This window comes from Chiloscyllium plagiosum, unplaced genomic scaffold (genome assembly GCF_037043375.1).
Source record: "Chiloscyllium plagiosum isolate Xiang-an unplaced genomic scaffold, Cpla_swu_hap1 HiC_scaffold_13, whole genome shotgun sequence".
Classification (NCBI taxonomy): Eukaryota; Metazoa; Chordata; class Chondrichthyes; order Orectolobiformes; family Hemiscylliidae; genus Chiloscyllium; species Chiloscyllium plagiosum.
Window position 1 is genome coordinate 21,470,065 of NW_028270151.1, and position 14,914 is coordinate 21,484,978.

The window sequence follows — 14,914 nt, forward strand, 5'->3', positions numbered from 1 at the left end:
GATTCTCCACAATCACCTGATGAAGGAGCAGTGCTCTGAAAGCTACTGCTTCCAAATAAATCTGTTGGATTATAACCTGGTGTTGTGTAATTTTTAACTTTGTACACCCCAGTCCAACACCAGAGTCTCCAAATCTTAAAAATAGGTGACACTGGATGACTATGCTAAAGGCAATGCATGTAACAACGGACAGTGTATGGATGGATACAAAACGTGGAAGGATGGAATCAAGCTCTCAGGTTACTGAATTCGATGTTGACTCTGAGAAGCTGCAGGCTGCCCTAGCGGAAAATTGTATTTAGGATTCCAAAGAGCATGGAATATTGTAGAAGAATGAGAGGAGACCTTATTGAAACATACAAAATTCTTAGGGAACTTGATAGGGAAATTACAGAAAGGTTAGTTACCCTTCTCCAAAAATATTGGAGCAGAGGGCTTAATCTCAGACTATGTGGTGACCAGTTTAAAATTGACGAGGTATACTATAACCGAAAAGTGATTAGACAGACTAGAGTTGTTTTCCTTAGAACAGGGGAGATGAGACGGGATCTGATTGAAATTTATAAAATAACGAGGGGCATAGATATGGTAGACAGAACGAAGCTTTTCCCTTAATAGAGGAATCGATGATCAAGGGATAAGGGGTAGAAGCTTTAGAGGAGAAGCGAGGAAAAACGTCTTTATGCAGCCGTGATGGAATTCTGGAACTGACTGCCTGTTAGCGGGGTTGGGGCAGAAACCTTCAGAACATTGAATGAGTATTTAGATGTGCACTTAACATGCCACGGCTATGGGCCAAGTGTTAGATAACGTGATTAGAATGTTTAGACGCTTGTATTTTACCAGCACAGAAGGTAATGAACTGAAAGACCACTATTTGTGCGTAGATTTCACTAACACTGTGAATGTCTTCATTCGGAGCGTAGTGAATCTATGGGATTATTTACCACAGAGAGTTGTGGAGGTTGCTCTGGAAATAAATTTGAGTATATGAGAGTCCGATTTTTAATTAATAAGATAATCAAGGGCTTTAGATAAAAGGAATGAATCTGGAGTTGAAGAATATACGAACAGTCAATACCAGATCAATGAGGCGAATGACCTACGTTTGACCTAATCTTAGTGATGATCATGAACATGATTAATGTTTTCTACAATCTTGTTTCTGAATCGAAAATATTGACGTTCTTGGGGTTTAAAAGTTGAAAGTTTTATTTTTAGTGACATCCATCTGCAGAAATAGCGATCCATTTAATTATGATTGGTCTCACAAGTGCAAGTGTCCCGTAAACAAATTGATTGAGCATTGTTTCAGCGATGCAATCCATTCGATCAGATCTAAGGTGATTCATCGGCTGTAATGCGCTCTGGGATATCCTCAGGTCATAACAGGCGCTATATAACGCCACGTACTTTCTCATTCCGTTTAATCTAATGATAGGTTGCTTGCAAGAAAGCGATGACTTTGTTTCTGATATTGCTAGCTGTTGTGCCTACGTGGAAATCACATGGAATGGTTTGTACGCCTCGAGCAAAAGGCAACTTACCGAATTTGTCTGAAGATGGTGATATTATCCTGGGTGGGATATTTTCAGCACATTTAGATGTGATTTATGATGCTCCTTCATTTGCCGTCAGTCCATTAGACACGTACTGCGAAAGGTAGGTCAAACAATCATAGAATCATGGAAGCTCTACATTGCTCAAAAATGTCATTGGACTTCTTTGAAGAGCATTCCACCCAGTCCAAGAACCTGAATTCCTCTCGGTTTTCGCATGTCTGCACATTCCTAGACAGTACCGGGCAATTTAGCATGGCCAATCCACCTAACATAATCTTCGTACAGAGCAGTAAACGATAAAGTAATCCCGATTTCATGCAATCTCAGCGCCCCAATAATGTTCTGAATTCAGTGGTTAATCATCAATTGCAGTATTCTAACAGTTTTGTCATTGTTCTGAATATGATTACATTCTGGTATTTTGATTGGAATAACTACTTACGCAGAATAATGCCATTCTTAGCTGTCTATTTTACTAAGTCGAATTTCAGTTTGATACTGCACACAATGTAAGGACAAAATGGAATCTCAAGAAGAGTCATAAAAGATTCGAAACGTTGGCCCTGTTTCTCTCTCCACAGGTTCTCCAGCATTCTTTGTGTTTATATTTGATTAAGGAAATAATGCTTACTTGTAAGGACATGGAATTGCTGATGACTGATTTTATTGACCTTGAAATGTAAAAATGGTAACACGGGGGATAGATTCTAAACGAATCAAAACACTATGTTCAATGCGTCGGAAGTATAATGAGTATGAACAAATGAGTATTAATCAGAAATATTCTGTGTGTTAGTGGTGATGTAACTGGAATTCGTTACACAATGTTTTGTGTTTATCTGCAAATCAAATCTGAATAATATTCGGCAAAGGTGCAATAATTTGGACAGAATCCAAAACAAAATTTCTAAAGATGGCGATGATAGAAACCTGGGGTTGAGATTTTGCACGTTGAGCAGACTGCAACAAATTGCTGGAGAGATTAACAAATTTGCAAAACGAGCAAGTAAATGCAATGACATTGAACACAGAAATGCATGAAATAATACAATTAGCTGCGAAAAATAGAGACATCACTGATCAGTTTGCATGTGCATGTCTACTAGAGTAGAAGGAGAAAAAGGATCTTGAATTACATGTAGATAGTTCACTGAATGCTTTGTCGCCTTTTGGAATGTGATTACTAAAGCAAACCAAAACAAGAAATTTCATTTCAAACGGCGGAATATTCTGATAAACCTGTATTGAACATTGGTTAGCCCGCACTTAGTGCGCAACGTGCAGTTTTTTTCATCTTGGAGAAGCAAGACAGTGAGGATGCTGCAGAGATCATTTACAAAGATGTTGCCGAAAATGTGTGAGCCTATATTTCAGAAAGGGATTGACCGGCTGGTTTATTTTCCTTGTGGAACTGAAAACTGAATGACCTACAGAAGACTTAATGTGATAAACGGCTTTTAAGGAGTGGATAGACAGTGAATTTCTCACTTTAAGTGGGAGTATATCACTAGACGTCATCAATTCATTAACATTACCGATATAGATACTCACTTTTTGGTCAGGAGCAAAGCAGTGGAAGGCGCTGTTGAACGTATTTTAAACTACACCTTTAGCTTGCTACTTTGGTGAGGCATTGGACCTTCCTGTCTGTGCGCTCAGTAACATTGGAAGGAATTGGCGAGGGCCAGTAAGTGAACTCGGATATAGTGGAGCTATGTTTCCTTTGAAGTTATTGGAACAAGCCATTAGGGTAAAGAATGCGCAGTTTTCAAGTTTTCGACTGGGTAGTGTGTATGTCTGTTATGTTGTGCGCATTTTGAAGTGTTTTAAGTATTTCTAAGCCTTCTAAGGTTCTGACAGTTGTTTGCAAATATTTCCAGGGATTTCTAATTATTAACAGATATTTTGTGTGTCTCTTGGTATTTGCAGGCATTTGCATGGGTTTATTCATCCAACGATTTAATTATAGCTCAAGCATCTGTGAATCAGCGAAAAAGCCCAGGGAAGGGTGGGGTAGAGATAATCAGCTCTGTTTTTGGGTCGGGTAAGGGAAGTCGGCTGGTGAGCAGATTCGGCGTTGAATCAGAATGGGATGATGAATGTTGATATTGGTGGGGCCGTAGATGTCAGCGGAGCCCGGATATAAAACGGTCCCATTGTGTTAGTCGTATGCCGCACTGAATACGTGCAGAATGTCATGGTAACGAGAGGTATGAATCGGGCGCGACTTTGCCAATCAGTTGCAATGGGTATCGGCATGAAGTTGGGAGTGCCGGGGCTGATTTGATAGTCCCACTGGCGAGCCCCTTTTAAACAATTGTAAACCCGACACGAATCAGGGTGTATAGCTGGGCATGTGTCGGATAATCGACCCAAATTTGTTCATTATATGATCCGCCCGGATCGTGGTCACTGGTTCCCAAGAAGGCCTTTCTGGCAAACCACAAGCTGCAGCATTAGTCGGGTACTTGGAATTTGCGTTTCCATCGCGGATTTCAATTCAGGCGGGCATCTCAGCGGGGCTGGAAGATCTGGATGAATTAGATCTGGATAATTGGATGGTGAATGTAATACGTATATCGTTTCCTTTTATGTCTCACCCGCAGTTTTGATATCGCAAGCTTTCGCCTGATGCAGACCATGATATTTGCTATCGAAGAAATAAACCGGAGCAAAACTCTACTTCCGAATATCTCTCTGGGGTATGAGATCTATGATGACTGCTCGATCTCCGCGATAGCGGCCAAAGCAGCGCTGGCTTTGGTGAATGGAGAACAAGAACTAATTGAATACCCTGAATGTAAAGGTTCTTCCAATGTGGCAGCCATTCTTGGTTGTGAAACATCCACATCCTCCATTGCAGCCGCAAGAACGGTTGGAACGTTCGGAATTCCAATGGTATCGCGTCTAGTACTTGACTACATATTTGCAACGCCTTTAGAATCATAGTATCCCTACAGTGCAGGTAGAGGCCATTTGAATCATGGATGGGCACTTGCCCACCAAAGAGCATTCCATCCCTATCCCAGCATTTATCATGCCTATCACCTAATCCACCAAACCTGCACCTCTTTAGACTCTAGGTGGAAGCGCGAGCACCCAGAGTAAATCCACGCAGACACAGAAGGAATGTGTACACTCCTTATAGTCACCCAACGTCAAATTCGAAACATGGGTCCCTGGTGTCGTGAGGCAGCAGTGCTAACCACTGAGCCACGGTGCCGCCTAAAGTTTCATGATGATAGTTTTTTGTTAATTCCAGACTTTTTGAACGCATTCTGCTATCTACCATAGCGTGTTTTTAAAACCCAAATCCCCACGACCTTGTGTTTTGGGTTACTTATCTAATGTTATTATCAGTATGCCACCAACTCCCACATACCGTCCGTTTCCTCATGAAGGCAAATTACAATGTGTAGTGAATCTACCGTTATAGGAAAGACTATTTCAGACTCAGACAATGTTTATGATTCCAATAGTACATTCGCCTGTTTACTTCAGGAATATAGTTCTCATGCAATCCCATGTTCTGACCAGTGTAAATTTCAGCTTGCCACTTGTCTTTTCTTTTAAAAACTCGACAAATAATTAACTTTGTTCAATTAGTTCCAATCACAGGCGTACATGCTTCGTATTGTACTTAATAAATACATCAACAAATAAAGTACATTCATGCTGAAGATATAACAAAGTAACATTTTAAAAACATATTTCAAAAACGACGAATGCATATTTAAATATATTTACTCGTTTTCAGCAGATCTGTTACTTCTCGACTTGCTCCTGCCTGAGCGATAAACAAGAATACCCGACTTTCTTCAGAACGATACCAAGCGACAAATATCAGTCCAAACTTCTTGCTGAACTCGTGAAAACGTTTGGTTGGAATTGGATTGGCACGGTTAGAAGCAACACAGAGTATGGGAATTTTGGGATGAGAACATTTATCGAAGAGGCCCAAAAAATTGGGGTTTGCATCGCGTATTCTGAATCGTTTTACAGAACCGATCCCGCCGAGAAAATCAGCAAAATAGTGCAGGTGATGAAAGAGGCAACCACAAAGGTTGTGGTTGGATTCTTGCAAAGCGGCGATATGCGAGTGTTAATTAAGGAGATCTTGCGCCAAAATGTGACGGGGATACAATGGATTGGAAGCGAAGGGTGGCTTACAGAAGATATATTGTTACCTGAAGAAAGAGCAAGGGTTCGCGTTGGGGCCATTGGTCCAACGACCCGTAGAACAGAAATAGCCGGCCTCAGAGATCATCTTCTGAAAATTCACCCTTCTAGGTTTCCTGACAGCATTTTTGTGAAAAAGTTTTGGGAAAATCTCTTCTCGTGCTCTTTAACGACAGGCGACGCGACAGAGACCGGAAGTTCTGCATTTCATTTGCAGCCATGCACAGGGAATGAACATTTAGATGGTTTAGAAAACGCTTACCTCCCAGCCATCATGGACGGAAGTTCCTACCATGTGTACAAAGCGGTCTATGCTGTCGCTCATGCACTTGATAATATGCTGTCTTGTGAAGAAGGCACTGGCCCTTTTACGAATAATACGTGTGCTCACATTTCAAGCTTTGAACCCTGGCAGGTAGGAAAATACTTAATAATGTTTCAGATCGATCCCATAGACGCCATCCACCCTTGAAGTGTGTACTGTTCTATTTCCACTTAAAGTTTTTTTCATGGCTCCATTTTCACAACCATTATTCCTGTAAGAAAATGAGAGAAAAGCATGCCAATTGGACAATTCTGCATCAAAAGTAAAAGAATGAATATCGCAAATATTCAAATTCACGCGTACACAAATATAGGTAGCAAACCTAAACAGATCATTGTAAGGATATCCAAGGCCTAAAGCTCTTCAAGCAGCATCGTATTGACTGAAGTGCTTGCGAGGTTTAATCACTATTGTGACGTAGGAAAAGAAAAGCTAAATTATAACAAAGTACGTGTCACTAATAGTAATGTGATAAATGCTCAGAATATCGGTGTTAGTTTTGGTGTTGGATGGGTATTTGTGATCTTCGTCTTTTCGCTGTATTACAGAGCCTTAGTTCTCAGTAGAATGCTATGTTTAAAAAAAAACATTCCGACAAATCAACACTCAGTGGAAGCTAATCTGCATTCTCTATTAAGTCTCTGCGGTGGGCAAGACTACACATATTCTCAATCAGAGTCATTCCTAATATTAGAATCATTAATCCCTATAGCGTGGATGCAGTCTATTTGACCCATCGACTTCCAAGTAGTATCCCAAACAGACACTCCCTACCCTATCTCTATAACTTTGCATTTTCCATAGCTAACCAACTGAGCGTGCACACCCCTCAACACTAAGGGCAATTTAGCACTGCCAAATCATCAGATTAGCACATCCTTGCAAGGAAACTGGAGCAAACCCACGCAGGCACGGGAGAATGTGCAAACGCCACACAGACAGGCGCTCGGGTATGGATTCGAACCCGGCTCCCTAGTGCTGTAAGGCAACTGTGCTAACTACTCAACCACCGCGCCACCATTGACGGAAACATGTGCGGCGGAAGATCAGAAACTTGCAAATAAGGAAGATGAATCTCCAAAGTCTATTTGTTCATGGCCGGATGCTAATTTGTGATACAATTAATTTCTAAATTATCGGTGTTCATTTGTTTAAATGAATTTTAATGTATGTATCAAGATGACAGCCAAATGCTTATATATCTTGCATTGTTCTCCTGCAGCTGCTTCACTACCTGCACTCAGTAAATTTCACTGCTCACACTGGGGAAATCGTGTATTTTGATGAAAATGGTGATCCAGTCCCAACATATGACTTAATAAATTTACAAATTAATTTAGAAGGTTCACTTGATATTGTTAAAATTGGATACTATGAAGGGTCATCGCCGGAGGGACAAGAGCTTGTCCTGAATTTCGGAGATATCGTGTGGAGCTCCACTGGAAAGCAGGTATTTTCGTTGCGATTTGCATGAACAAACCATGAGAGAAAAGTGACGTTAAAACGCGAAGAATTGTTTAGAAGTGCAAGTATTTTTGTGAACTGTTAGAGCATGGGCGTCAATGGCAATGTCATTATGCATTATCCTTTCTTGCAGACCTGGTTTTACACGCAACTGCTTTGTTTCGCAGAATATCTGCTCCTATTTTCATTTTTCCCCTTTTCCCCTCAAAGCCTAAGAATTGTCCTTTCATTGGTTATTTGTGTGCGGTTCAACAATTGGGAATGCACTTTTCATTCTCAATTTTGAATTGCTTTTTTATTTTTTCACAAACCTGGTTTCTTTTTTCTCAAAGCTGTTCCTTTTCTCAAGGATATTATGCCCTTGGTTTTTTTTCATAGAGGTAATAAACTGCTCTTGATTCCGATTAGTCTGCTTTGGTACAGAGATTAAAAGGTATTGAGAGGCCTTTTTGTTTATAAGTAAACAGATGAGACATCAGGCGCAAGTGGTCATGTTTTCGAAGTGACCTGTATAGTGAAAGGGGAGTGGTTGGCTCTCAAACTGAGCAGTTTAGTTCAGTCCAGAACTAGTTGGGAGTTCAACAGGGAGCTGTGTGGAAACAAACTCTCTCTCTGCCCTTCTAACTTCAACCTGTAAGCATATGTTACATTCTTTTACTGTGTTTCAAGAGTGTTTGCTTATTAAGACTGTTGTGTGTATTCGGAACAGCATAATTAGATCTAGTTCTGTAGGGGTTCTTTATTCTGTTCTTTGTGTTTCATTGTGTAATCTTGTGAATAAATTGCTGTCTGTTTCAAAACCTGGTAATCAACCTAGTTACCTCATGCTGGGTAATTTTGACTGTAGGCGGACCCAAAACAAATTGCAAATTTATCATCTGGTCTGCCTGGTTAAGAATGCTCTGAGTGGTCTGGCCTAGTCCATATCAATTGCCATACACTGGACATGAGATCAATGCATGAAATGTTGATTTTTTAATTATAATTCTTCATGGAATTGGAATATTTTTGTATACATTATTTCATCTACCTGGAAACTTTAGAGCCAATAAAATTGGTCTCTGGACTCAAAATGCTGGCTGTTTTCTCTTCAGGGAGGCTACAGGTCCTGCTGAGTTTCTCCAGCAATCTCTCTTTTAGTTTGTTGTCGCCCATTGTCAAGGTTGTTTTCTTTCAGAGCAGTGAGCTGAGATTCGGTTTTGAGATTACTAAAGGCCTTAATAGAATAGACATAGAAAAAGCATATACTCTTCATTCATCAATTTCGTCAACTTAGCCAGTGAACACTCACATGCAACCTCACAAATGCCACTGGATGTTATGATACAGATGGATTTAATACGCAGATGCAGAAAGCGCCGAGAGAGAAAACAATTGACATCTATGGTGCTAATTAAGCTTTCATTCCGTGTAATTTATGTAAGTGACGTCACATGTACGCAAGTTTGTGTTGTTACCTCTTGTTGGCAACAATCTTATGCAGATACAGCGTGACTACTTTATGTTGGATTATACCAGCTGCAGAGTTCGTTCAGGGAACCGCGCAAAGCATTCGGAGCTGACAGACGATAATTACCATTATTAGTTGAAGAAAAAGGTTCCCATATTGAATGGATAACAGACTTTCATCGATAGGCCTCAACTTTACATTATCGAGATTCCTCCTACCTCACATTTTACAAAACGTGTTCTTCAAATTAACAATAAATTTGAATGATTACAGTGTGTTCACGGCGACGAATTCCTCAACTATGACTTCCGAAGCGTATTGTTTAAACTGGATGCTGTTTTTTTTGTCATTGATCACAGCGTCAAGTTTTGTAAACTGGAAAGGAATCACTGCTGGTAATGCATTTACCTTGCAGTCCCTTCTCTCTCTTAATTCTCGTCTGTTTCCAGCAAATATTTTATGAACGTTCAGAATGTCAAATGCGCAAATTGTTAAAACAATGTTGGTCAAAATTATGTTCCAAATATTCACTTAAAATTGACTATGCATTCATGAAGATTTTAGCAAGCTGAGTAATGTTGTTGATACTTTTCCCAAAGTTACTTATTTGAAAGCAATCATAAAAGGATACTTATTTAATTACCAATAACTTCACTTTTTCAACAAAGTATCTGTTAATTAAATCAGTAGCTGTCTTTGCAGCATTATTTTATTTTAAGATGTTCCGTGTGAGTCGTTTGCAAGAAAAGGATTTATCCATAACTACTGCTGAGGAAACGTTGGTGAACTTGCTTGTACAAACACCACAATAACTTGGTCGTGGTCCACCTCCAGTGTTGTTCGCAAGAAGGCGAAAGACATCGATTCAACTTGAATGAATTAAGAGCAATAAACTGTCAAACTAAAGCTGTCCATGTTTTTTGGCCGGCAATTACGTATTTCTATTCATTCTTTTGGCAAATGGTCAAGACCTGACACTTGCGTGACATGGATGTTACTCAACTGCAATACTTTAAGGCTGGATGCTTTCTGGGTCTGCGTGCATGTCGGTGAGACTTCTTCATTATCTGAGTAAAAACTGTTAAGTTCCAGTTTTGATCTCCAAGATGCTGGCCGAGTAGTAGCGTAGCGTGCTAGCTCCTGACCGTAGCCGACCGCCCGCTTTTCCTTCTCTTTTCTTCCTTCACAGCTTTTTTTTCTTACTTAAATCTACCGGTAGTTACCTTCTGTAGAGTGATCGAGCCAGCACAGGGGATAATGAGGGAGCAGTCGCAGGGGAGAGCGAGCCACAGTAGATAAGAGCGAGAAAGCGAGCCAAACGCGGAGGATGGCCAGCCGAGCGCAGCAGCGATAGATGTTCCCCCAGCATCTACTGGGTCGAGATCTGCGGGTACGAGGTCTCCTGGTATCTGCGGCGGAGTCAAACGATAAATATCTAGCCAAATATGCAGGCCAGCACGGAGGAGATGAAACTCTTGTGGGAAGTGCCAGCTCAGAATGTCTAAGCACTTAAGAGGAATTGTTGAAACAATGTTGAACTTTAATTTTATTTATCTTTTCTACGTTACACTAAGAATAACTGTAATGCTGAACTTTTGACTTTCTTTCCTTATGTTTCTACTTTATAACTAAGATTTTGGACCTGGGTACCTTTGTACACAATGTGCTCTGGGAATGGCGACATTGTACACTTTTTACATCAAAATCGAATTCAAAATCGAAATCCAAAATGAGAAATTATGAGGTATTGTTGAGCCAGTGAGGTTTGACAGCACTATTGATATTACGATTTTGCTTACTATGGCGTTTGAACTGGGGATGGTATTTGGCTGGACAGGAAACGAAATTGACATGTTTGACGGGCAGGACATACTCAGCTAATCTTCAAGAAATGTCGTATATGTACCGGAGAGTTTGGCGTTTCTGTTTTATCTACGCCGTTCAGCCCCTTCTCGATATCATGATGGATGGATAGCTGAATTGCTGAATTGTTGAAGTCTGAGATCTGTGAAGGTCGGGATCTAAAGGCCGGGTAGCGATGTTGGTTTTCTAGGTAGCTTGCTTGGGCTGAAGATGTTTGAAAAACACTTGGACTCATACCTGATGCGTTCCACTAATATTGACGTCGGGTGTATTCAGGGATCCTCTATCCCTTTTGGCCTGATACTTGACCACCACCAGACACGGCGCATGCGGCAAATAGAAAATTACGGGCAAACGGTTTGCAGTGGTAGAAAATTGGTCACTTATCGGGCTAAAGCTTCAGACGCAAAATATAGTGAAAGAGAATTGCCGTAATCTGCAATATACTGCCTGCTGGGACGTTAGCAACGCATTGAACAGTCAACATTCAAAAGACTTTTTGTTTAATATTTGAAGAGAAAAAGCGCCGGGTGCCCGGCCTTGCACATACCTCTCCAAGTGACAAAATATTAACACCTCAACGTCTTTAAGCTATGATTCTATTATATGAATAACCCAGGTATTATTTCCTTTGTCTTAGATTCCACGTGCCCTTTGTTCCGAACCTTGTCCTCCCGGATCAAGAAAGGTCAGTAGAAAAGGTCAACCAATATGTTGTTTTGACTGCGCAGAGTGCGCCGATGGAGAGATTAGCAACACCACAGGTATACACAAACATGGGACCAAGTACGACGTTGTCTTGTAGCCAATATAAGTTTCGTACTAAAAAAATTGATTCCTTCATTCTTTCAGATTCCACGGATTGTATCAGGTGCCCTTTGGATTACTGGTCGAATCAGCAAAAGGATCGCTGTGTTCTAAAAATGATTGAATTCCTTTCCTTTAAAGAGGTTCTGGGCTCCGTCTTAGTGGCGCTTGCTTCAGTGGGAGTGTGTCTTGCACTGGGTACAGCTACTGTATTCCTCCGGTATCGGGAAACACCTATCGTTCGTGCAAACAATTCGGAGCTGAGTTTTCTCCTTCTCTTTGCACTAACTCTTTGCTTCCTGTGCTCACTTACCTTCATTGGGAAACCGACCGGATGGTCCTGCATGTTGCGGCGGACTTCGTTTGGAATTGTATTTGTTCTCTGCATTTCCTGTATTTTGGGGAAAACAGTTCTTGTTGTGGTCGCTTTTAAATCTACTCTTCCCAACAACAACTTGATGAACTGGTTTGGACCCATGCAGCAACGGTTAAGTGTGTTTGTTCTTACATTTCTTCAAGGTTTAATTTGCACAATCTGGCTCATTGTATCACCTCCTTATCCAGTGAAAAACGCGACCTATTATAGAGATATCATTATTTTGGAATGCGAAGTGGGCTCTTTAAAAGCCTTTTATTTTGTATCCGGCTATATTGGTCTTCTCTGCACTGTATGCTTCCTGTTAGCTTTTCTTGCCCGGAAACTTCCAGATAATTTCAACGACGCGAAGTATATAACTTTCAGTATGCTGATCTTCTGTGCTGTTTGGATCACTTTTATTCCGGCTTATGTCAGCTCTCCTGGAAAGTACACGGTGGCTGTCGAAGTGTTTGCCATTTGGGCGTCAAGCTTTGGTTTACTTGTCTGTATTTTTGCTCCGAAATGTTACATTATCTTAGTGAAACCGGAGAATAACTCAAAGAAAAACATGATGGGCAGAGGCTCTTCACGGTAGTTCTTAGGTTTCTCTATTTCTGGTCTCAAGATGTTCATTCTGGAGATTATTGTACCAATATTAATATTTTTTGTTGATTAAATAATTTTCACTCAATTTCGACGCAGTTGTGTTTTTGTTCTAATAAATAAAATTAATTTACTTCGATTTTATATCAATTTTCTTGTTATTTTTGAAGAGTACATTGCTTGAACTCTTTGACACCGTCGTCTTACTTTGGTTTGGAGATGAATTGCATGCACCAGCTGCTCTAATATTAAGTAAACAAAAGAAGGAAGATTTGCGGATGCTCGAAATCAGAAATGCGATGGTGCTGCTCGTTCAGAATTAGAATCCTTACTGTGTGGAAACAGGATTTTCGACCCAACAATACTACACCGACCCTCGGAAGGCTATCCCACCCAGACCCATTCCCCTGCATTTACCCCGACTCATACACCTAACCTATACATCTCTGAACACTATGGGTAATTTAGTATGGCCGATTCACCTAACCTGCACATCTTTAGATTGTGGGAGGAAACCGGAGCACCCGGAGCAAACCCATGCAGACACGGGGAGAATGTGCAAACTTCGCACAGACAGTCGCCCGAAGCTGGAATCGAAGCTGGTGCTGTGAGGCAACAGTACTAACCACTGTGCCACCGTGCCGCTCGTTGAACGAGGTTATGTTGTCCTTGCTTTTTTTTCGGGAGGTCGTATAAACGCAGTTCCCAAACGTTTAGGGCCAATGGATTTTAAGGCCAATTTGATTATAGCTTACAGGTACGGCCTCAGACAAAAGGTTTTCAAATAAAAAAAAACTTGTACAATGAAAGGGGAATGGCCAGTTCTCCCATCTCAGCTTTCGTCTGGTTTCATTTGTTTTTTTTTGGCAATATTGCTATTCACTGAAAGCAGTCAGGCAGTTGTGAAGCTGCTGGTCCCAAGAAGCAGCTCCATGCCGGCCCTCTTTCTCTCTGACTTCTCTCCTGTACGAACCCGTCTTTGACTTTACCTGTTTCGCCAAGCGTTGTTAATAGGGATTGTCGCGAGTGTTGGGAACAGCATCATTAAGTGGGGATAGTCTGTTGGCTTTTCGGATAGGTTAAGTTATTCTGTATTCTGTTGTCTTTTGTTTGTGTTTCATTCTGTAATCTTGTAAATAAATTCTGTTTTGTTTAAAAGGGAGTTGTTTGACCAGCTGCATCCCTCCTGGAATATACACGTTACACTTGCTTCAAACAACTAGCAAAGTTAGGGTCTTGGCTTCTGTTTTGAAATGTTTTGAGAGGATATAGCCTAGTCCATAACAGATTGGATGCTTTGCGTGATTGGTTCTATAGTTCCAAATTGGGATAGGATTGCTGGGCTCGACGGCAGTGAGTGGTAGGTGTTAACGTCTTTTGTTCTAGGTGTTGAATTCAGTTGGTTTAAATAGTGCTGGGGATAGCAATGGCTCTTTCAGACACGAAGAGTTCCTGGGGATGAAAGAAGTGACTTTGGGGTTTTTGCAAAAGACGGTTGAGGCCAAGCTGCTGGGATTAGCAGACAGGCTGGAGGTGGAGCTGTTCCCGTCCGTTATGAAAGGAGAGATAACTACAGTCGTAGCTCAACATTTAAATTTGCTGGAAACGCAATCAAATTCTTTAGGGGTGCTTAAAATTCAATTGAAAATGAAGCAGCTTGAGTTAGAGGCAAAAGACAAAGAAAGGGCAATAGAAATGATACGGTTTGAATTATGATTAAAAACACAGGCCAGAGAAAAAGAATGAATCGCTTTAGCGGAACAAAAAGAAACAGAGAGTGAGAGAAAAGAAGAAACAGGAAAGGAAGGAAGAGGAGCTTGAACTTCAGAAGTTGGCATTTCCACAGGAACTCAAAAATTCGCTTTCTGAAGTGGTGGGTACCCATTTGGAAGAGCAGAGAGTTAAACGGCAAGATTAGCAGCTGAAATGGCTTATGGTTTTGAGTTGGTCCATAAATCAAAGTTTGGCTTTCAAAGTCAATTTCAATCCATGAGGGATAGAAATTGGGGAAAAGAGAAATCCTCACGTAGAAAGGGAAAGGTAAACCTCGGTGAAGATCATAAGGATAACGTACCACAGGGTAAAAAGGAAACCCTTGAAGGGGAAAGAGAAGTTAAAAACTTCTGGTGTTTTCACTGCAATAAAGTAGGCCACATTAAATCACAGTGTTGGTGTATTAGGAAAAGTACTGTGAAGCCAAATGCAGGAAAATAGCATAAGGCAGTGAAGTTTGTTAGAGTGGTAACAGAAAGCACAGTGGACGCTAGAAAGCTACACCAGAATCTATAATCTGCTCAGAGGTT

General features: G+C 40.9%; 1 protein-coding gene across 1 annotated transcript; it reads left to right on the forward strand.

The window, feature by feature from the left end:
* The first annotated feature begins 1,513 nt into the window (after nt 1–1,513).
* LOC122556345 (extracellular calcium-sensing receptor-like) lies at nt 1,514–12,603 on the forward strand. The gene is made up of 6 exons (XM_043702977.2): nt 1,514–1,662; nt 4,169–4,460; nt 5,323–6,156; nt 7,289–7,516; nt 11,484–11,607; nt 11,696–12,603. Exons 1-6 carry the CDS (start codon nt 1,514–1,516, stop codon nt 12,601–12,603), a joined length of 2,535 nt encoding a protein of 844 aa, XP_043558912.2.
* The last annotated feature ends 2,311 nt before the right edge of the window (nt 12,604–14,914 follow it).

What these genes read in the sequence shown, in the direction of transcription:
- LOC122556345 (XM_043702977.2), top strand. Translation starts at nt 1,514, where the DNA reads ATGGTTTGTACGCCTCGAGCAAAAGGCAACTTACCGAATTTGTCTGAA. An exon ending in TTAGACACGTACTGCGAAAG is followed by an intron (nt 1,663 to 4,168) that starts GTAGGTCAAACA and finishes TCTCACCCGCAG; the next exon opens with TTTTGATATCGCAAGCTTTC. An exon ending in GGAGCTCCACTGGAAAGCAG is followed by an intron (nt 7,517 to 11,483) that starts GTATTTTCGTTG and finishes CCTTTGTCTTAG; the next exon opens with ATTCCACGTGCCCTTTGTTC.